Source organism: Bombina bombina, chromosome 4, assembly GCF_027579735.1.
Source record: "Bombina bombina isolate aBomBom1 chromosome 4, aBomBom1.pri, whole genome shotgun sequence".
Taxonomy (NCBI): domain Eukaryota; kingdom Metazoa; phylum Chordata; class Amphibia; order Anura; family Bombinatoridae; genus Bombina; species Bombina bombina.
The window spans coordinates 888,849,312-888,874,171 of NC_069502.1; the positions used below are offsets into that span (position 1 = coordinate 888,849,312).

General features: G+C 36.8%; 1 protein-coding gene across 2 annotated transcripts in view; it reads left to right on the top strand.

Annotated features, from left to right (window-relative positions):
- Nucleotides 1–24,860, top strand: part of STXBP5 (syntaxin binding protein 5) — a 1,442,716-nt gene that overhangs the window by 1,374,178 nt on the left and 43,678 nt on the right. For both annotated transcript variants that reach the window (XM_053711794.1, XM_053711795.1), the window contains 3 exons: nucleotides 19,192–19,242; nucleotides 22,470–22,709; nucleotides 23,826–24,195. In XM_053711794.1, coding sequence (XP_053567769.1) covers nucleotides 19,192–19,242; nucleotides 22,470–22,709; nucleotides 23,826–24,195 — 661 coding nt within the window. The remainder of the gene's footprint in view (nucleotides 1–19,191; nucleotides 19,243–22,469; nucleotides 22,710–23,825; nucleotides 24,196–24,860) is intronic.

Genomic DNA, 24,860 nt, shown 5'->3' on the forward strand with positions numbered 1-24,860 from the left:
GTCACTAGCTCATGGACTCTTGCCAATATGAAAGAAATCAATTTATCAGGTAAGTTCTTACATAAATTATGTTTTTCTAATGTCATTTGACACCCCCAAATGCCCACACGTCATATACAGTTTTTTTTCTACTTATGCTTGTTATTAGGATGCAGGCACGCGCTTACGATTCTTCCTCGAGAGTACAAAGACACGTTGTTTCATAACACACCTGCGCTTGTTAAAATCAACAGCATGGATGGGTGCCTTGTGACAAGCATCAGTAAAAACAGTGTTTGCTTTAGGGCAGCCACTGCAGGCGGTTATACTTCAACTTCAGGGGATTGAATTACGCCTTTAGAACAATATGTGCATAAAGAGTAGTGGATTAAAGTGACATGAAACTCAAACATTTTATTTCATGATTCAGATAGAGAATACAATTTTAAACAACTTTCCAATTTACTTTTTATTATTAAATCTGATTTGTTCTTTTTGTATCCTTAGTTTAAAAAAAAGCATACTCTGGTAGGCTCGGTAGCAGCAATGCACTACTGGGAGCTTGAGATTGGTGGCTGCACATATATACGCCTTGCCATTGGCTCAGCAGATGTGTTCAGTAATGCATTGCTATCCCTAGTTTTGCTTTCCAACAAAGTATGCCAGTAGAACAAAGCACATTTGATAACAGAAGTAAGTTGCAAATTTGTTTAAAATATCACGCTCTGTCTGTATAATGAAAGTTTAATTTTGACTTTACTGTCCCTTTAATGGGAGCGTCAGTGACATTACTACAAATGTTTGACTTGACATTCAAGACCCCTCATTTGAAAGCACAACACATAGGGTTTTGCTGGGGAACGGGCCTTTATAGGCTTGTTAAAAAATATTTTATGTCTAGAAACCCCAATTTTTTTTATTTTTTAGTGGACAAGTAAATATATGGACTTTGTATAGCTATTTGATCACTTTGGTAACAGTGATCATCTGACAAAGATGTGTTTGGAAACGCACAAAAGCCATTATCGGACCCTCGTTCAAAAGTGGATATCCTAGATTACATTTAGTGATCACAAAATTGTCATCTAGCTAATTTCAATGGGGTTTTTTTTACTAACATTTTAACAAAAACTTATATATTTTTTTAATTTTTAGTAGCAGACTTTTGACATGTCATGAAATATAAATATAATAATTAAATACTTTGATTCTGCTGGGACTGTTGACTAAAAACAATATATAATTTGTGTGGTTTACTCACTGAAATATGATGACTTATATTATTTAAAGGGATACTAAACCCAATTTCTTTCATGTAATTAGCAAGAGTCCATGAGCTAGTGACGTATGGGATATACATTCCTACCAGGAGGCGCAAAGTTTCCCAAACCTCAAAATGCCTATAAATACACCCCTCACCACACCCACAAATCAGTTTTACAAACTTTGCCTCCTGTGGAGGTGGTGAAGTAAGTTTGTGCTAGATTCTACGTTGATATGCGCTCTGCAACAGGTTGGAGCCCGGTTTTCCTCTCAGTGTTGCAGTGAATGTCAGAGGGATGTGAAGAGAGTATTGCCTATTTGAATTCAATGATCTCCTTCTACGGGGTCTATTTCATAGGTTCTCTGTTATCGGTCGTAGAGATTCATCTCTTACCTCCCTTTTCAGATCGACGATATACTCTTATATATACCATTACCTCTACTGATTCTCGTTTCAGTACTGGTTTGGCTTTCTACTACATGTGGATGAGTGTAAGCTAACTAAGTCTTATTTTCTGTGACACTCTAAGCTATGGTTGGGCACTTTTATATAAAGTTCTAAATATATGTGTTTAAACATTTATTTGCCTTGATTCAGGATGTTCAACGTTCCTTATTTCAGACAGTCAGTTTCATATTTGGGATAATGCATATGAATAAATCAATTTTTTCTTACCTTAAAATTTGACTTTTTTCCTGTGGGCTGTTAGGCTCGCGGGGGCTGAAAATGCTTCATTTTATTGCGTCATTCTTGGCGCTGACTTTCTTGGCGCAAAAATTTTCTTGTCATTTCCGGCGTCATACGTGTCGCCGGAAGTTGCATCATTTTTTTGACGTTTTTGCGCCAAAAATGTCGGCGTTACCGGATGTGGCGCCATTTTGACGCCAAAAGCATTTAGGCGCCAAATAATGTGGGCGGCTTTTTGGGCGCTAAAAAATTTGAGCCTCATTATTTATTGCTTTTGGTTGCTAGAAGCTTGTTCATTGGCATTTTTTTCCCATTCCTGAAACTGTCATTTAAGGAATTTGATCTTTTTTGCTTTATATGTTGTTTTTTCTATTACATATTGCAAGATGTCTCAGATTGACCCTGAATCAGAAGCCACTTCTGGAAAAACGCTTAACTGGGTTTCAGTTCTACCAAAGCTAAGTTCATTTATTTTAAATATTATAAATGTTTATCTTTAGCTATGGTTTGTAATAAGTTATTATGATATACTTTTACATGCAGAATCCATTAGTGTTTATGTTTTATATATTTCCATTCTTACATCTTATGTACAAGAAATATTTAGAAGATTTATAAGAAATATTTTTCTGATTCTATTTTAAAGGCTTTGTCTGACTTCGTGCCTTCTAATAAAACTTTTAGGTCTTTTTCACTTCTTTTTTAATTATTGAAGTTTCAAATGACCAACAACATACTGATTTATCCTTCTCTGATGATGTTTTTTCTCTTTCAGAAATTTTCTTCATCAGATATTGACACTAACAAATCTACTTTTTTATTATTTTTCTATTATTAAAGTACATTTGTTCTTTGTTGAAAAGGTGTTGATTATTTTGGATATTAAGGTAACTAGTTCTTTAAGACTAGCTGACACTATTTCTGCCTATTTATTTCTTCTGTGTTTTCAGAGGTTTTCTTTCCAATTCCCCATTCTAGGGAATGGAATAGGCTGAGAATTTTCTTTTATTCCTTCTTCAAAGGTTTTAAACTATATTCTTTGCCAGCAGTTAAATTCAATTTAGAGGGTTCTCCAATTTATTGGGGCTATCTCTACTTCTACTAATTATGCTATTGTTTCTATAGCAAAATAGTATTTATTTTCCTTTAGATAGTTGTATCTTATTTATGGAAAATTATTTAGTTTCAGGTACTTTTCTTGGTCCTGTGATTTATTTGGATATTGCAATTGCTTCATTTTTCAAGTATCAGATTATGATTTATTTTAGCATTGTTAAGGGACAACATTTACTAGACTAGGTGCTGTTGCATTTGTCTTGTTGTTTTGCATTTATTGATTATGCAAGTCCACTGTATTGACTGGTCCTTTAAACTGGACTATCATGCTAATAATTTCATTTGCGTCTTCATTTTATTGAATATTTTCGCAAATGAGGGTTAATCTATGTCTTTAGCTATTTTAGCTAGAAGAATTTTGTGATTTTTAAAAAAAAATAAAAAAATCCATATTTCTTTTGTTCTAAGATAATCAATTATTTGTTTTATAATTGGATTCAATTCTTAACTGTTACTCTGGGCTTCAAGATTGAGTTCTAAGACTAAAACTTTAAGCTTATACTAGTTTGGTTGTTCTTATTAAGGAACAAATTCCTGAGTTCTTTCCCAAGTAACATGTTTATAATTGGGGTTCGAAATCAGCTCCCTAATATTGAGATGTACGTGCCGTATTCCAGCTTGGTAAGGGAAAGGTTAAGACTTCTTTGAAATTTATTTGGTTCTATTTTGTCCAAATTTCTTTGATTTTATTCCAGTAAGGCTAACACTTTCTTTAAGTGTGTTTCTGTCCTATATATTTTGGGTACTGTTGAAGCATGGCTGGGCACCCATGGGGTTCAAGCGCTGCTCAGACCTGGAATCTTCTGGGGTATCTCTTCCAGTTCCTTTTTTAGGAACCGGGTTTGGAGTTTTATTCAAACTATTTTGCCTTTTTATGGTCATTGATAGCATTATTTGTTTTCATTAGATACAATAAATGCATATTTTCATTTTTCTGTTTTCATTCAGATTATTTTCTGAGGATGCGGAATCTCATATGATTCACTTGCTCTTCAGGACATAGTTAGAGGATCTTTTTTTCGAAAGCTCTTGATTCCTCACACAAGGGTCACCTTTTTTAGGTTTCCAGATAGTTTGTGTCACTGTCTTTGTCTCTATCAGACAAGGGATAATTCTATTGGGTTCCGTCTGTCGGTACCTTTAGTCTCTATTATTTCCTTCAGTTGCTATTTATGCATAGAAGTTTTAGGTCTTATGGCCACAGTATTGGATTCAATTCCCTTTACTCATTTTCACTAGAAAGAACCTTTCCAGTCTTTTATGAGTGTTGTTACTTCTAGAACATGGTTGGAGGATCAATTTACCAAAAAGTGTGTTGATTCCTCAGACAAGGGTAACCTTTTTAGGTTTCCTGATAGATTCAGTGTCCTTGACTCTGTCTCTGACGGACAAGAGACGTCTGAAATTGGTTTCAGCTTGTCGAAACTTTCAGTCTCAATCTTTCCCTTCGGTAGCCTTATGCATGGAAATTCTAGGTCTTATGACTGCTGCATTGGACGCGGTCCCCTTTGCTCGTTTTCACATGCGACCTCTTCAGCTCTGTATGCTGAACCAGTGGTGCAGGGATTATACAAAGATATCTCAATTAATATCTTTAAAACCGATTGTACGACACTCTCTGACGTGGTGGACAGACCACCATCGTTTAGTTCAGGGGGCTTCTTTTGTTCTTTTGTTCTTCCAACCTGGACTGTGATTTCAACAGATGCAAGTCTGACAGGTTGGGGAGCTGTTTGGGGGTTTCTGACAGCACAAGGGGTTTGGGAATCTCAGGAGGTGAATTCAATATTTTGGAACTCCGTGCGATTTTCAGAGCTCTTCAGTCATGGCCTTTTCTAAAGAGAGAGTCGTTCATTTGTTTTCAGACGGACAATGTCACAACTGTGGCATATATCAATCATCAAGGAGGGACTCACAGTCCTCTGGCTATGAAAGAAGTATCTCAAATTCTGGTATGGGCGGAATCCAGCTCCTGTCTAATTTCTGCGGTTCATATCCCAGGTATAGACAATTGGGAAGCGGATTATCTCAGTCGCCAATCGTTACATCCGGGCGAATGGTCTCTTCACCCAGAGGTATTTCTTCAGATTGTTCAAATGTGGGGACTTCCAGAAATAGATCTGATGGCTTCTCATCTAAACAAGAAGCTTCCCAGGTATCTGTCCAGATCCAGGGATCCTCAGGCGGTGGCAGTGGATGCATTGTCACTTCCTTGGAAGTATCATCCTGCCTATATCTTTCCGCCTCTAGTTCTTCTTCCAAGATTCTAAGGAGTGCTCGTTTGTTCTGCTTGTGGCCCCAGCATGGTCTCACAGGTTTTGGTATGTGGATCTTGTCCGGATGGCCTCTTGCCAACCGTGGACTCTTCCGTTAAGACCAGACCTTCTATCACAAGGTCCTTTTTTCCATCAGGATCTCAAATCCTTAAATTTGAAGGTATGGAGATTGAACGCTTCATTCTCAGTCATAGAGGTTTCTCTGACTCTTTGATTAATACTATGTTACAGGCTCGTAAATCTGTATCTAGGAAGATATATTATCGAGTCTGGAAGATTTACATTTCTTGGTGTTTTTCTCATCTTTTTTCTTGGCATTCTTTTAGAATTCCTAGAATTTTACAGTTTCTTCAGGATGGTTTGGATAAAGGTTTGTCTGCAAGTTCCTTGAAAGGACAAATCTTTGCTCTTTCTGTTCTTTTTCACAGAAAGATTGCTAATCTTCCTGATATTCATTGTTTTGTACAAGCTTTGGTTCGTATAAAACCTGTCATTAAGTCAATTTCTCCTCCTTGGAGTTTGAATTTGGTTCTGGGGGCTCTTCAAGCTCCTCCGTTTGAACCTATGCATTCGCTGAACATTAAATTACTTTCTTGGAAAGTTTTGTTTCTTTTGGCCATCTCTTCTGCTAGAAGAGTTTCTGATTTATCTGCTCTTTCTTGTGAGTCTCCTTTTCTGATTTTTCATCAGGATAAGGCGGTGTTGCGAACTTCTTTTAATTTTTTTCCTAAGGTTGTGAATTCTAACAACATTAGTAGAGAAATTGTGGTTCCTTCATTGTGTCCTAATCCTAAGAATTCTAAGGAAAGATCGTTGCATTCTTTGGATGTAGTTAGAGCTTTGAAATATTATGTTGAAGCTACTAAAAATTTCCGAAAGACTTCTAGTCGATTTGTTATCTTTTCCGGTTCTAGGAAAGGTCCGAAGGCCTCTGCCATTTCTTTGGCGTTTTGGTTAAAGTCTTTGATTCATCATGCTTATGTCGAGTCGGGTAAAACTCCACCTCAAAGGATTACAGCTCATTCAACTAGGTCAGTTTCTACTTCCTGGGCGTTTAGGAATGAAGCTTCGGTTGATCAGATTTGCAAAGTAGCAACTTGGTCTTCTTTGCATACTTTTACTAAATTCTACCATTTTGATGTGTTTTCTTCTTCTGAAGCAGTTTTTGGTAGAAAAGTACTTCAGGCAGCTGTTTCAGTTTGATTCTTCTGCTTATAATTTCAGTTTTTTTCATTATAAGATTTAAACTTTATTTTGGGTGTGGATTATTTTCAGCGGAATTGGCTGTCTTTATTTTATCCCTCCCTCTCTAGTGACTCTTGCGTGGAAGATCCACATCTTGGGTATTCATTATCCCATACGTCACTAGCTCATGGACTCTTGCTAATTACATGAAAGAAAACATAATTTATGTAAGAACTTACCTGATGAATTCATTTCTTTCATATTAGCAAGAGTCCATGAGGCCCACCCTTTTTTGTGGTGGTTATGATTTTTTTGTATAAAGCACAATTATTCCAATTCCTTATTTTTTATGCTTTCGCACTTTTGTCTTATCACCCCACTTCTTGGCTATGCGTTAAACTGATTTGTGGGTGTGGTGAGGGGTGTATTTATAGGCATTTTGAGGTTTGGGAAACTTTGCCCCTCCTGGTAGGAATGTATATCCCATACGTCACTAGCTCATGGACTCTTGCTAATATGAAAGAAATGAATTTATCAGGTAAGTTCTTACATAAATTATGTTTTTCTTCTTTTGTGATTCAGATAGAGCATGCAATTTTAAGCAACTTTCTAATTCACTCCTATTATCAATTTTTCTTCGTTCTCTTGATATCTTTATTTGAAAAAAGGGTAATGTAAAGGGACACTGAACCCACATTTTTTGTTTTGTGATTCAGATAGAGCATGCCGTTTTAAGCAACTTTCTGATTTACTCCTATTATCAATTTTTCCTTCTTTCTCTTGCTATCTTTATTTGAAAAAGAAGGCACCTAAGCTTTTTTTTTTTTTGGTTTAGACTCTGGACTGCACTTTTTTATTGGTGGATTAATTTATCCACCTATCAGTAAGGACAACCCAGGTTGTTCACCAAAAATGGGCTGGCATCTAAACTTACATTCTTGCATTTCAAATAAAGATACCAAGAGAATGACGAAAATTTGATAATAGGAGTAAATTAGAAAGTTGCTTAAAATGTCATGCTCTATCTGAATCACGAAAGAAAAAAAATTAGGTTCAGTGTCCCTTAAACTCGGGAGCCAACTCATTTTTGGTTCAGTACCCTGGATAGCGGCTTTTGATTAGTGGCTACATTTAGAATTGCATGATCTATCCGTATCATGAAAGAAAAAAATTGGGTTTAGTATCCCTTTAAATGTAAATAGCAAAAAAGCTTACAAAATTAGCTTAGCATGGGGGGTTTGAAAAAAGACTTTGCTGCAAAGTGCTTATATGTCGAAAATAATAAAAATTTAAAAGTTGAATATCTGGAAATAATTATCTTAACAATTTATAGAACATTTTGGAAATGTTAGCTGTATGTGGTTTTGTTTGTTTTTATTTACTTGGCTTGTTACCTGTGGGAAACAACTGACTTCATAGTAATTTTTATGAAATATTTGCACCAGCATTCAATGAGTTGTAATGTAACAATGTTAATGTCCAACAGTATTGTTGTATTCCCTCATTAAATGTTTCCTAATCAGGAAAGGGTCATTTATCATAGCTGGAAGTATATAATAGTGCTATATTCTAGCATTTAAAACTAATACCATCATATTTAAAAGCAAATTGAGTCTGATTGGTATAATTACTGTAACTGATGTGTTTATATTCCAATATCCATTAAGTCATTTAAGAGTCTAGAATAAGCTATTAAAAATGTCAAGAGGGGAGCAAATTTACATTGTTTAGTTTGTAGAGAGCTCGGGGTAATTTAGGCATTTTATTCCTTCATTAATTGTCTTTTTTGTGTGAGTTTGCAAAAATAGCAGGACATTAGTTTATGTTATTAAATTGTATGAAAGTATTTTAGGTTTGCAATTTGTAAGCTTTTAGCTCAGATTACAAATCAGTGTTTGCAATTATCAACAACCTTACAAGGTCTTAGAGGATTCTCATAACATGCGATTTGGACACACAAAAAACCATATTGTATAATTGTTACACCAAAATAGTAGGTAATAGTGCACAACTACATACAAATATAGAAAAAAAACATTTTGAAATGCTGCAAAAAAAATTGCCTTATAAAATCAGCTGTTCTCCTTAACACAGTCCAGCCAGAGCGAAGTGCTGTTTGAAGAGAACAGTAAAATATGGAGCAGTGTTGCAAAGCAGCGTTAAATTGATTGATGACTGTCTCTCAGGGTTTTTTCAACCCTGCTCCCCATCCTTTCCCAGTCTGCATTTCTTTTCATATATATATTATTTATTATATTTAAAATGTATTATAAAATTTTAATAATTTGTAATGTTCTCCAGTTAATCAGCACATTGAAATTAGCCGGTTCTTTAGTGTAACCACCTAATTTAAAATTGAATTTGATTTCAAATTAACCTGCAGAAAAATTTTCACTACAGAGAAAAATCTCATTGCATAAAGGAGAAAAAAATACTAATACTGCAAACATCTGCTCTTATCAGCTGAATCATTCCTGCTTCTATCTAAAAAATAGAATAAGACTCCCTGGCTTTTTATACAGCTCATAAGATCAACACCTGAGCTTGGATGGGGTGCTTAAACATTGGTGGATAGTCACTTTTCCCATTTTTAAATTTAGTGTTTTTTTTAACAATACAGTTGAAATACATACTTAGAAGTGCTGCCAATGAGATCAAATAGCCACTATAAAAAATTTCCCAGTATTGATCGAACCATCAAAATAATATTTCTTTTCTAAGATATGGAGAGTCCACAACATCATCAATTACTAGTGGGAATATCACTCCTGGCCTGCAGGAGGAGGCCAAGAGCACCACAGCAAAGCTGTTAAGTGTCACTCCCTACCCATAATCCCCAGTCATTCTATTTGCCTCTATCAATGGAGGAGGTAAAGTTTTAGTATCTGAAGAAAATTGGATTTCTTTCGCTACAATCAAGATTTTTGGGTCTAGCCGTAGTCCACATTAATTTCTTCATTAGGGTAGTGGTGGCTTTAAAGCAGTTAGGAACTTGTGAGATGGGCCTTGCTCTGTTTTCCTAACATTTTTGCTGCCCATGGTATAGAAAGCCAGAGTAGGTTTACTCTGTTCTCTCTCTTTCTACAGGTCTCTATGAGGAGTATGTGTCCTCTCACACCTTGTAAGCTGTCCTCCTGCCAGACAGCTAGACTGCAAGTAAGAGCTTTTTGTCTTCTAGGCATTGGAGACTGTGCACTTAATAGGTTGAGCTGCAACTTTATCTGGGACTTATATAGCCTTTATAAGGATATTTACAGGCAGGGAACAGGCACTTTTATTGTGACTAAGAGACTTGGGGTTTTTACTTTTTAATTGAGCTTATAAAGTATTCTCCCCTTTATTTTATTGTGGTCTGTTTGTATTTTTATAGCAAGCTTCTTATTATGCACGATTCTGGTAAGTCTCAGTGGCACATACGTAGCAATAAATCACCCAGAGCTCTAACAGCAGCTAGCAGGGTATTGCTGCGTTAACTCAGTGTGATCACACCGTAATTAGGGTGAATTTGTGTTTCATGATAATGTGCTGCACTGTTAGGATCGAGCTTTTATTCATGGTGTATTTAACGGTCTTATCCACCATTAAGGCTTTTATGGCGTGGAGTTCAGCAGCAGAAACGCGCGCTTGTAATTTGATTGCGCAGTCTTTTTTCGGCGAGCCACGTGACATGCTTTCCACTTCAGTTTCTCTAGCAGAGCAGTGTTTTCTAGGTTGCTGACATCTTCTGGCTTGTTAGAGACCCTGCTATGAGAAGGGTATATGTTAGGTAAGAACCGCTACAGGTACCTCCCTTTTGGATGCATACCGGCTTTTGATAGAAGTGGTTTTAGAAGTCCCTATTCCTCCAGTTCTAGGCTTAACTTGAGTTGGCAAAAAAAAAGGCAACAATAAACCCTTTGTTTTATACAATAGGCTAGAAGTAGAGAGGGATCTGAATATATCGGCTGGAGTGTTTTTTGCTGTTTTTTTCTTGGTTATTTTCTAATGGAAGTCAGATTAAGAATCCTCAGTTAGGCTGAGGTGTAGCGGTTTCTAATTGCTGATTTAGCTTGCGTAGTGCAAGATTCTCCCAGACCGGAATCCTGTTCTTAAAGTGACAGTACCTGCAAATTTAAAATGTTTAAATATAAAAATGTATTTTACAGTTTATTTTTTGTAAAGACTCTGTGTTTGTTATTTAATGCTTGCTTTGCATTGAGGCAAAAATTGTTACAGCCATTTGTACAGCCATGGTTAGCTTAGCTGCCTAGCAAGAGGAAGGTTTGTAGTTTGAAACCAGCTGCAGCTTCTTGCACCTTAAATGTGTGATTGCAAGCTGTTTAATCTGAGCCCAATGTCTCTCATGATGACGCTGTTCAGGCAATGCCACAGCTTCTCCTCAAACGTCTCAAGCCTCAATGGTGTCACATGCAGTGCCCTGCGATTCCTCTCAATCTCCTGGAGGAGTTTATTTGCCTGCAGAAGTTGCTGCACAGGTATCTTCTGTGGTATCTGCGGCATTATCTGCTTTTCCTATGTTCTAGGGAAAATGCAAGAGGAAAATTAGAGATTCAGATATTAAGGTTTCTGTTCCATCTCCTTCTACAACAGATTGCCCTCCCTCATAAGTCTGATGGGGAGGATACGTTGGTAGCCTCTGAGGGTGAGATCTCAGATTCGGACAATATAATTCCTTCATCTGATGCTGAAGTAGTAACCTTCAGATTTTAGCTTGAACACCTTTGTGTATTGTTAAAGGAAGTTTTGGCTACTTTGTGCGACTCCGATACTCCTGTCATTGTTAACCCTAACAAATTTAGTAAACTTAATAAATACTATGATGTTCCTTCCACTGTGGAAGTGTTTCCTGTTCCAGACCGTGCAACAGAGTTCATTTCTCAGGAATGAGAGAAGCCAGGGATACCTTTTTCTCCTGTCTCCTGTCTTTAAATAGATGTTTCCTGACGCTGATGCCATTACATTTTCATGGTGCCTTAAGTAGAAGGGGCCTTTTCCTCTCTGGCTAAGAGAACTTCAATCCCTACAGAGGATAGCTGCTTTTTTAAGGATCCAATAGACAAAAAGCTGGAGTCTTATTTGAAGAAGATTTATGTTCATCAAGGTCTTTAATGGCAACCGGCAGTTGGTATTGCCACTTTGTCAAGTGCGGCATCTTATAGGTGCGACGCCTTGTCTGATTTTATTTGGTAGAGACTCCTTTGGAGGAGATCCAAGACAGCATTATGGCTCTCAAGCTAGCCCCATGCAAGTTATTTATCTGGGAGCCAAGGTTTCTTGGTCAGCGGACGTTTTCTGATTTGCGGGTTTTTTCTACCACTAGACAAGAGTACAGACCTAAAGGACGTCGGAGTAATTTTAGTTCCTTTTGTAACTTCTAAGTAAAGTCTTTGTGGAAACCCAATCAGTTTTGGTTTCAAGAAACCCTCAGCTGAGTATAAGTCAGCATTTAGGGTTTGCCCCGGTCCGAGATCAAGTGGGGGGCCGTTTTCTTCTCTATATTATCGGGCTTGAATACGAAATGTTCCGGATCCTTGGGACTGTGGACATAGTATCTCAAGGTTACAGAATTTAATTTTAAAATTTTCCCTCCCCGGGGCAGATTTCTTCTCTCAAGTTTATCTGCAGTCCAGATAGAATGGAGGGGCATTCTTGAACTGTGTTCAGGACCTTTTGTTCCTGGGAGTGATAGTTCCAGTAAAGGAACAGGACCTATGGTTCTATTCTACTCTATTATTGGTTTCCAAAAAAGAGGGAACTTTCGACTCGTTCTAGACCTTAAGTGTCTCAACAAGTTGCACAGGGATCATTTTAGGTTCCTGAGATTTGCCTTTATAGACGAACATTTTCAGCTTGTTCCAGCTATAAGGGTAGTTGTTCTTAAGGTCCATAATAGATTCCCTATCTATAAAAATATTTCTGATGAAGGTCAGAAAATCAAAGATTCTTGCCTCTCTCTGTAGTGTACTGTTCAGCCATTAGTGGCTCAATGTATGGAGATAATTGGTCTGATGGTCACCTCCATGGACATCATTCCCTTTGCTCGATTCCATTTGAGAGCTCTGCAGTTAATAGATCGGGGACCATTCGGCTCTCTCTGAGGATAGATCTACATCAGTCGACAAGAGACTCTCTACCATTGTGGTTTTTTCAGGGGCATCTGTCTCAGGGCACATGTTTCCGGAGACCATCCTGGGTGATTGTAACCACGGATGCCAGCCTGCTGGGCTGGGGAGCAGTCTGGGACTCGTTAAAGTCACAGGGTCTATGGACTTGGGAGGAGTCTGCGCTCTGCATAAACATATTTGAGTTGAGAGCGATTTACAATGCTTTGATGACTTGGCATCAGTTGTCCTTAGCCTGATTTATCAGGTTCCAGTTGGACAATATCACCTTAGTGGCTTAAATCAACCACCAGGGAGGAACTCGGAGTTCCTTAGCCATGAAGGAGGGGGCTCGGATTGTTTCAGTGGGCGGAAGCTCAAAATTGCTGTCTGTCTGCCATCCACATTCCAGGTGTGTACAATTGGGAAGTGGACTTCCTGAGCAGGCAGACATTTCATTCAAGGAGTGGGCTCTCCTCCATCCAGAGGTGTTCTCCAGGTTAACCCTCAAATAGGGGGTGCCGGAGTTGGATCTGATGGGTTCTCGGCATCCGCAGGCTGCCCTAAGAGATGCTCTGGCAGTTCCTTAGGATTTCAGTCTGGCATATCTATTTCCTCTGGTTGCTCTCCTTCCATGAGTCATTGCTCGTATCAAACAAGAAAAAGCATCTGTAATTCTAATAGCTCCTGCATGGCCTCGCAGGATCTGCTATGCAGACCTAGTGAAGATGTCATCTCGGCCGCCTTGGAGGTTGCCTCTGAGGAAGGACCTACTAACTCAGGGTCCATTCTCTGAAGCTAACTGCTTGGAGATTGAATGCTTAGTTCGGTCTAAGCGTTGGTTTTCGAAGTCTGTTATTGAGACCATTATTCAGGCTTGCAAGCCTGTTACTAGGAAGATTTACCATACGGTATGGCGTAAATACCTTTATTGGTGTGAATCCAAGGGCTACTCTTGGAGTAGGGTCAGGATTCCTAGGATTTTGTCTTTTCTCAAGGAAGGTCTGGAGAAGGGATTGTGAGATTTCTGCATTATCTATTTTGTTACACAAGCGTCTGGCGAATGTGCCAGATGTTCTATCTTTTTGTCAGACCCTGGTCATTATCAGGCCTGTGTTAAAGTCTGTTGCTCCTCCTTTGAGCCTTAACCTTGTTCTTATAGTTCTGCAGCAGGCTCTGTTTGAGCTAATGCATTCCATAGATATTAAGTGGTCATCTTGGAAGGTTTTGTTTCTGCTCAAAGAGTCTCAGAGCTCTCGGCTTTGCAGTGTGATTCACCCTACCATATCTTTCATGTGGATAAGGCGGCCCTGCGTACTTAGTTGGGATTTCTCCCTAAAGTGGTTTCGGATAGAAATATTAATCAGGATATTATTTTTCCTTCTCTCTGTCCTTATCCTTCTTCTCATAAGGAACGTTTGTTATACAACGTGGATGTTGTGCAAGCTTTAAAATTCTACCGTCAGGCGACTAAGTTTTTTCGCAAGTCCTCTGCCTTGTTTGTTTGTTTCTCTGGGAAGTGTAAGGGTCAGAAAGCTACTGCTATTTCTCTCTGGTTGAGAAGTATAATTCATTTTGCTTAGACTGCTGGACAGCAGCCTCCTGAGAGAATTACGGCTCATTTCACAAGCGCTGTCTCCTCTTCTTGAGCTTTCTAAAATGAAGCTTCTGTAGAACAAATTTGCAAGGCTGCTACTTGGTCCTCCCTGCATACTTTTTCCAAATTTGACAAATTTGATACTTTTTGCGTCGGCCGAGGCTTCTTTTGGGAGAAGGGTTCTTCAAGCGGTGGTGCCTTCTGTTTAGGTCTGTCTGTCTTGTTCTCCATCCCTAGTCATCTGTGTCCTTTAGCTTGGGTATTGGTTCCCACTAGTAATTGATGATGTTGTGGACTCTCCATATCTTAGGAAAGAAAACAACATTTATGCTATTTGCCTCCTCCTTCTGGCCAGGAGTGATATTCCCACTAGTAATTGATGACGTTGTGGACTCTCCATATCCAGAAAGAAAGAAATTTATCAGGTAAGCATACATTTTGTTTTAAATCTTTATTCATACAGACACCCAAAGTAATTATATACATGTATTTAAAAATAATCTATTACGAACCATAAAGATGCAAAATGCATGAGGATATTTCCATCAAATAATCATTTCATATAATCCTAATTTCAGTCTATTGATGCCAGGTTCTGAAATTACCAATTTATGAATGGCTTCTGTCAGATTAAATATACATTCCAACATAATTATATATATATATATATATACATATATATACATACATATACATACAGTATATATATAATATATAAAATGTATTTATTTTTTGTTACTTATTTTATGAAAGATCAGACAAGTACAGATTCGTTAAAAATGCTGCAGCTCTTGAGAATAACTAGACAAAAATAGATTTTTACCAGACTGCAGTTTTCAGGGCTTCAACTTCGTAAACTATTTTAGAATTGCTGCTGCTGTTTTAGATTTTGTTGTACCATACGAAAATATGTTCTTTTTTTTCAATAAAAATAATTACTTGTAAAATTGATATATAGAGAAAAACCCTAATGCTGTGTTTCTTATCATGAGTAATTTTGACAGACTAATTGCCAGGATTTGATGACCTTTCTGCTTAAACTCAATCACTTCCTCAAACAGACAAATTTAGTAATAAGGATAGATTTGGGACAAATTTATTATATTAGGGACATGTTGAGTAAAATGTACGCGTTTATGTTGCTTATAAATAACCCCAACTTGGATTTTGGTAACTGATTACCAAGAAATGGAAAATTCAATATAAATAATAAATACAGATATATTTTGTAATAAATTACATTATTGTGAGGTGTTCAACAGATCCAACACACGTTTAGCCACTTTCAGGCAGCTTTCTCTAGGATGAGAACGGCAAAATGTCTCCTAGTGCTGTATTATATCCTGATGTCTGCCACTAAATATACCGCCCCAGTGAGTATATTTCATGTTTTGCAGAGTTTTTGGTTTTATTTCTTTTGCTTTTATGTTTATATTGCTTTTTTATAATATTCAATATCCATTGAAATTACATTTTACTTGGTCAAGTTCCTATCTGAGAAGGTTAACATTTAGGAATGTGTATGAGCCTTATAATCATGATAGGCTTAATAAATAGACGAGGTTTGTGCTCTATTCCATGTATACACCAGTTTACATCTCCGGAGCATACTACACTATGTGAGTTTTTTTTCCTTCACATCTATGTCATATGTAGTGGATTTCTTCGATCAAGAAAAATATTTTGCCTTTTTTTCAATATATCCTTTTATTTGTATTTATTTTTTGTTGGTCTTTTATTTTGTATAGTATATAATATTTACTTCTAGCTTATCGTTTATTTGCGATTTATGTTACACCTTTATTTTTCATTGTCCCTTTAAATCATACTGATGACCTTATATGTGAAATATGCTTTAAATTTGATTATTTTTTTTCTTATTTTCTGAAGCTATAACGTACCATTACTGATTTATGATAGTCAAAACCGGTTGCTCTGCAGGCTGGCTTAGTTTGCGCACATTTTTAGAATATTACATAATCGAATATCATCGAAAAATTTGAAAATTTTCGTATAATAATTACTTAATACATGAGAAATATCTAGAAAACTTTTATATATAGCATATTGGAACATAAACAATATGGTATTAGCATTACAAATTGTTTTTAAGGTAAGTATAACTGTGGGTCTTTGATAGATTCGCTATATTCTAATGCCTAGTTTGTCAAGGGGTACTTCTGGGATTTCCCTTCATTGTGGTGTAGCTATGGCAAACAAGTTGCGTTTCTCATTTCCGCCGTCAAGCACTCCTAACAGGTCAGATGTATTTCACTGCCTATGTTTGTCTAAAGCTCTATCATTTATACACTTCAGACTGGGGAATTCATAGAATCTGTTCTGTCAGTGACATTTGAGTATTGGAGTTGAGCTTCACTGATATGAAGTGAAGCTCAACTCCAATAAAGTGTATTTAATATGTAAAGTGTCTTACTGTTAATAAGTGTCACTGAAACAGGTCCCTGATAAATGTGGCACTGTGAAATGTTTTATACCCAAGTGTGCAACAGGAAAATTAACCTGATAAAGTAAACTGTGCATGAGATGAAGTTAGACATAGGTAGAGGTGGTACCATAAATATTACTTCACTCATCATACATTAAAATGTTAGATTTTATTTTCCTCTTTTTTTAAGAAAGAGACACAATATTAACCTTTTGAGTGCTAATGACGGCTCTGAGCCATCACAGAGTTTCCCACTCTGGTACTAATGACAGCTCAGAGCTGTCACTAGTACTCTCCCACCTTAAGTGAGATCTGGGGTCTCCCACCCGCTCCTACCCCGGCAATCGTGCCTGTAGAGTGACAGGCATCACTGGGGCTTCCCATTTTGCGTGGTGACAACTTTATTTATACTTAACAGTGTTAAGTATAGGAGCAGGGGGCATGCTGCTTAGAAGCCTATATCTCAGGCATCTAAGCAGCTACAGACCCCCAAGAACCACCATTGGAAAGTCTTGGGGGGGTCTGAAATTTTTTTTAAAAAAAAGTTTTAAAAAATTGTTCAAAAAATAAAAAAAACATTAAAAAATCTTAGCACTCAGGTGGGAAAGTGCTGAGCACTCAAAGGGTTAATGGACTTTATAGCTGTGTTGTGTGTGTGTGTGTTTATTCATATGTATTTGCTGTTCTACTGATTCCAAAGATTTTCCTTATACAGATACTATAACATTGAATTTTAAAATAAATTCCTGAAAACAGAAAAAAAAGATCTGTAGATATTCTCTGGTTGATACAAGTTTGTGAAATCAAGTGTAACACATGCTTTTCATATTTGCCTATATGAGAGTCTGAGATCAATTATATTTATATGTTGCAGTTGGGGTAAAACAACTGGATGCTTTCAGGGGTACTTGCTATAAAAAGTTTGGGAAACACAGTTCTAATGTATTTCGGAACTTTTAAACCAGTGCTTCTTAAACTGGACTTATGGACCTCCCAGGTTCCCTTAAAACTTTTGTGGGTCCCCACAAGATATATTAATGTACTGTGAGTGTTTGTTTGAGTGTTGTGAGCGTATGAGCATGCGTGCGTGTGTATGTATTTATGAGTGAGTGTGTTTGTGTGCGAGTCTAACCGTTAGTGATTAGGAATGGCCACACAAACTAAATTGAAATATTTTCACTAATAACTCCCTCACTTGTGTGGTACAGGAACACCTCGGAGATATTGCGGATTCAGTTCCAGACCACAGTAATAAAGTAAATATCGCAAGAAAGCAAGTCACACAAATGTTTTGGTTTCCAGTGCATATTAAAGTTATGTTCACACTATACAGTAGTCTATTAAGTGTACAATAGCATTATATCTGAAAAACAATCTACATACCTTCATTACAAGTCATAATCTTATTGCTGGTGGTGTGTCCACAAATATAAATGCAGACATCCCAACCTGCAAAACCTAATTTCAGGGAGGTGGCTTCACGCTCTTCCTCGCCACCCCCCTCCCCCTCCCAGTTATATATTGGACACCTTGAAACCCTAAATAAGATACTTATCATTAAAGTAGCTTCCCACTAAAGTCACATTTTAAAAAAAGTAGCTTTATTGCACAACCACATACAACAAACCTTTTTTCCAGTGATTGTACGCTTGTTGAATGCTTAAATATTTTAGAATACGAAGTTTAATTACGTGAAGTAAATAAGGTAGTATTTGTGTTTTATTTTATTAGAATAAGTGGGGGCTTTTTGGTTACTCGTGCTTTGAGGGTTCTATAACGTCCCAGCAACTAAAGGCATTCCTTAAAGAAACACTTTTCCAGATTTGGGCCTCATTGGATCATGGTACTTGGAGTTTCAGGGAGATTGCATTCCATTTTCTGGCATCAGGGAGCCGCTATTACAATCAGGGAGACTCCCTGAACTTCAGGGAGAGTTGGGATGTCTGTAAATGTATTTATTAGATATGTGCATTCGGAGGTTTCGTTCACCTCCGAATGCGGAAGAAATCTGGATTTGCACACTAAAATACAACTAAAATAGCCAAGCGGCATGAAGAGCACATATATATTATTTATGTGTATATATGTTGGAAAAGTGGCACCGACAGACTTTTTCGACCCAGGGTTACCACAAACCTTCAATTTGTAAAAAAACGCAATATCTGCAAAGCGCAATAAAACGAGGTACACCTGTATATTAGTGTACGTAAAAAGTGTTTACCCATCTGGCAAGGGGTTTGTTTTAAGACTATGTTCTAATAATCGGGGTCGCAAAACAAAATTCCAATGGAAAGAGGGATCACAGGTGAAAAACGTTTTTAAGAAGCTCTATTTTAAATCATGTTTATCAAATCAGAAATTTTATGTCTAACATTTCTTTTTTTCAACATTTTAATATACTTTTTAATCAAACTATCAATCTGCATGTCCTTTGACTGTTGTTTGTGGTTCCAGAATACTAAATCTGTGGTACATATCACCTAATGTTTAAAAAAAGTATATATTTATATATATATGTATATATATTTTTTTTCTTTCAGCGAAGATGTCAAGGAAGTTAAGCCTACCTACAGAATTAAAGCCTGAATTAGGTAAGCTGTCATTTTATTAGTTTTAAAATATTGCATGGTCAACATATTTAAATTAATATAGCAGGCCAAATTAAAATACACATGATTGCATTTCAATTTTGGATAGAATCATTTTTTTAATCTACTTGTGTTAACAACTGTGCTTCTAGTGAAAGTTCTCACTATTCACATGGGATATGCACATATGCTGTTAGGGCCCTGTGTACATACACCAACACTGCTCATAGAATTGGTTGTGGCTTGTATGTTGCAAATTGAGCCACCACTGTCATGATACATGCCACCACTGTCATGATACATGCCACCACTGTCATGATACATGCCACCACATGGTCTCTGAGCGGAATTGTTTGACTTAAAATGTAATTGCATGAGTAGCATATGTGCATATGCCACAGAAACTGTGATAGCTTTTACTGGGAGCATTCTTTGCTAATTTAAGTATAATGCATACATGCTTTTAATAAAATTGAAATGCACTGATGCACATTTTATTTTTGGCCAAATTACAATGCATTACGGACCTGAGCTAACTATGGCCTCAAGCACAATCTATCAGGAGCTCTGTTTTAAGCAGTTTTTTGGCCCGAAAAAAAACAACTACTTTCTATAATTAGACGTAATCGCAATAGAGGGATTTCAGCTGATTATATATTTTCGGCTCACTTTTTAACTACTTTTCAAGCCCAGTTTTGGCTTCTCAAATTCAGCACATCAAGGCACTCGATACGTCAATGTTTAGTAAGCAATAAGCACAAAAACAATCTGTACTATGTACACTGCAGAGAGATGTAAACAGTTAAAACAAAAAAAATTAACAGTAAACGGCTACCGATAATTCATCATCTGGAACGATTTAAACTCGACCATAGTTAGCAAAAGTATTGTCTTAACTCAGCTTTTCTTATCGCAGAAATATTTATTTCAATGTATTGTTCATTTTAAGGTAAATGGGGAGCAGTTACAATGCCTCAATTACTGGCAAAGCTGTTAATTATAACGAGAGAAAAGAGGTTCAGTGGCACTACCTGTTGAGTTAAACTGCCTACACCCTCATTATATTCATTAGCTCCTTGGCTATTTATCGGGGTGGGTGGTGCTGTGTATTAATTAATCAGAACAAAAGTTTGATGGGTTAAAGACCCATCCTAGAATACACTATTAGCACTCATGGTAGGCATATGTGACATGAGATAACGAAATAAAGAATAGACACCAAATGGTTAGAGAGATCTCATAGGATTTAATAAAATATAACTTTTATTCTTTACACATAAAAACAGAGTTAAAATTCAGGGATGTGCAAATTAAAAATCGAAAAACTCTTAGTAAGGTATTATGATACACAAATTATTACCTAAATGTGAAAATAACAAAAATATGAAGATAAGCTTATTGTGGCGATACCTGAATATTCAATACTCCACGTTCAGAATGAATGTAAACACTCTGTCAGTGGAATAATATCAAATTTCACCACTACTAGAGATCAATTATAATCCTCTAATAGACACTATAACATAATGGCTCTATAGAGTTATGTTAGTGTAATGTTATCTAGTATCATGTGGATTTAGATATATAAAAAATAAGCATAATGAGTTCCACTAGTAGCGTGCTGACTGGTATTGATATTTGTTGGCCCAGTATCAATCTTAGCGATGTACAATTCTTATATATTCCAGAAGTGCTCAGATATTGTTATCAGAGCCCCTTCTGAATTGTAGATAAAGTTATATGATAGTATACCATTATACAGTCAGTGTGTTTGGTGCATACTTGGGTATCTCTTCACCTGCTTAACATATATTGAGTAGAATCACATAAGGTTAATAATAATTATTTAGAGTTGGTATCTGATTCATCAATTGAATTGATTTATATTCTCCAAATATTATTAGAAGCGTAATGGTTAGAACCACTTTATTGACCACCTTCAGTACAATGTTGTGGCTAGTTATTATTAGTTCTTTACTTGGAAAACCACTCCAACTAATGACAGGGGATTGGTCACCGAATGGGGGTAAAAGTTAGTAGCTATTAACTAGAATACTAGGTATGGAATTGAATTAGATAGTTGGATAAGGTTTATAAATAACGTAGGCTGTAATGTGACACCCTATGTAGTGTCTGTAGTGCTGCTGCCTCTGTGTTTGAGATTAATGCACATTGGTTGCTGGCAGCTGCAACAAGGTAAATTTCACACACCCGTGAGAGACTCTGATAATGTGTAGTATATTCAGAGTAATCACATCTAGGATGACACTTAAATCATTTACGTCATATAATCCAGCTTTAGGTTAAATAGGTACAATAATAGGCGTTAGTATCTATGTAGTGAATCCATAACACTAGGTACAAACAGAAAAGGAGTTGTGAATTAATGTAGCGCAAAGTATGGTCATTAAGGGGTTAATACAATAACATATAAAATTGTTGCACATTTTCAGAATCCTTGCTTTAGATAAAAAAACATTTTCCATGTCTATGCAAATAGTGTTGAAAATATATTATCAAGCCTGTAGTACTTTACAAGTAGCATAATATTGTATTTAAGTCCCAAGTCTGCTGTACTTAACCTCTTTTATTAAATTAAATAGCTATATTTGCTAGTCCATCCACCAATCAGTACTCAACTAATATGATAAATACTTAAAAGTGTACAGTAAAATTATTTCCCCTAATAAGTTTCCAATGACTTGTTATACCTTTTTCCGAGTATAAAATGTAGAGAAAATTGCTTTAGTTTTATTTGTGTATTTGAAATAGCTGTTTTTGATATTTCAAACCACAACCCATTATAATGGGCTGGACTTACACAGAGAACAGAACTCATTATCTTATCACTCTATATTAATAAACACAAAGGTGTTCGTATCATGTACTGTCTGAGATAAAAATGGAAAATTAACATTTTAGCACCTAATTCTCCCACCTCTTTTTGGGAGTTTGTAATTTCTTCCGCTGCATCATACATAGCTTTTATGTATCTAATACTGCAGTATTGAAATTTTCTGCACTGGTGGAGTATTCAACAGACAAAAGCAGCTATTTTAAATGACAAAATATAGGTAAATTATCTATTTGTAAACAATTTAAAACACTCCAGCAGGTAAAACAGATCATTGGGAACACAGTAAAGAAAAATGTACTGTACACTGTCCCTTTAGATAATATATATATATAGTTGCTGTTTATCTCAATTTCTTGTTATATATGGTTTCTAGATGTTAGAGATAATTCCTGCACTCGCTCCCGGAGTTCCAGTGTGACAAGTATTGACAAGGAATCGCGAGAGGCAATATCTGCTCTACATTTCTGTGAAACATTCACCAGGAAACCCGATTTATCAACTTCTCCATGTTTATGGGTGGGAACTACGCTAGGTACTGTGCTAGTCATTGTGTTGAACCTGCCACCTGCTGGAGAACAGAGACTTCTACAGCCTGTTATTGTATCTCCAAGTGGTAAGTATGGTAAATTTAATTTACTTCATATATACACACAATCTAAGAATAATAATAACTCAATGAAAGTTAAATTTGTATTTCACAGCTGCAAGATCTAAAAAAAGGATCCGGTCTAAAAAAAAAAGGATCCAGCCACATCAAGCTGAATTTTAGGTTTGGCTGGGCTTGGCCAGTGAGGGGAAGTGGGGGACAATCATAGGTGTCTTTGGGACTGTAAATCAGGGCGCCAGGGCCTAATTTTAAGGTGCCAGTGGTTCCCTGGCGGCTTGGTTTGTCAAGCCCTGCATTAAAGAATAAAATGCTGGACTATACTCATGTACAATATACATACTAAAAAAATAATTATTGGATGCTTATTTTTTATGTGTGGACTCTCATTTAAAGGTATAGGATAGGAAATTAATCATGCATGATTCAGACAGAAACGCTTAAATTCACTTCTATTTTCAAATTTACTTTGATCTTAGTTGAAAAATAATATGTACATATCCTTTGCCACTGGAGCTGGAGATTGGTGGCTATACTCATTTGTCTTTTTTCATTGGTTTACTAGGCATGTTCAGCTAGTTCCCAGTAGAACATTGTTACTGCAGAGTTGACTTTAACTATGTGTTTAATCCCTTTGCAAGGGTTAAACACACTGTTATATACAAGCAATAGGGCAATAATAAAATGCAGTAACATATTAGTGCATTTTCTTTTTGTACTTTTATATCCGGATAAAGATAGAGCAAGCAATTTTAAACAACTTTCCATTCTACTTTTATTGTCATTTGCTTTGTTTTCTTGGTATCCTTTTTTGATAGCATACCTAGGTAGGCTCAGGAACAGCATTGTGCACCTAAGAGCTACCTGCTGATTGGTGGCTACACATTTATGCCTCTTGCCTTTAGTTCACCCATTGTGTTCAGCTAGCTCCCAGTAGTGCATTGCTGTCCCTTCAATAAAGGATACAAAGAGAATGAAGCACATTTGATAATGGAAGTTAATGAGAAAGTTGTTTAAAATTGTATTCTTTATCTAAATCATGTTGGGTTTCACACCCTTTTAGTAGCACGTGGGAATATTTCTAGTATGTGTCCGGTGCAATAACCTCTTTATTTTTTGTTCTAGGAACAATTCTACGGTTAAAAGGGGCAATCTTAAGAATGGCTTTTCTGGACACTGTAGGAGCTATAATTCCACCAGCATATGAATCCTGGAGGGAACCTAATGTTCCTGAAGATAAGGATGATAAGGAGCGATTGAAAAAACGGAGGCCAGTTTCAGTCTCCCCCTCCTCATCTCAGGAAATCAGTGAAAATCAATATGCAGTGATATGTTCTGAAAAGCAAGCAAAGGTGATCTCATTGCCCTCCCAGAACTGCATTCATAAACACAACATCACAGAGACTTCTTTTGTCCTCAGAGGAGATATAGTGTCATTGAGTAATAGCACCTGCCTTGCATGTTTCTGTGCCAATGGACACATTATGACTTTTAGGTAAGATGCACTGACCGTTTTTTCTCAAGTGTATTTACATTGCTAACATTAGAGAGATAAATTACCCATGATCTAGAATGGTTAGAAACAATTTGCTTTTTTCTTTATACTCATGCTTGTAATAATATGCAGTGGATTTGTTTAGATCAGGGTTCTTTAAACCATGGGTCGGGACCAATTACTAGGTCCCACACCCTGTTTACTGGGTCGTGACTTGTGTGTGTGGTGTGTGCTATATGAAAGTGTGTGTGGTGTGTGCTATATGAGAGTATGTGTGGTGTGTGCTATATGAGAGTATGTGTGGTGTGTGTTGTAAAAGAGTGTGCGTTGTGTGTGCTATATGAGAGTATGTGTGGTGTGTGCTTTATGAGAGTGTGTTTGGTGTGTGCTATATGAGAGTGTGTGTGGTGTGTGCTATATGAGAGTATGTGTGGTGTGTGCTATATGAGAGTGTGTGTGGTGTGTGCTATATGAGAGTGTGTGTGGTGTGTGCTATATGAGAGTGTGTGTGGTGTGTGCTATATGAGAGTGTGTGTGGTGTGTGCTATATGAGAGTATGTGTGGTGTGTGCTATATGAGAGTGTGTGTGGTGTGTGCTATATGAGAGTATGTGTGGTGTGTGCTATATGAGAGTATGTGTGGTGTGTGCTATATGAGAGTGTGTG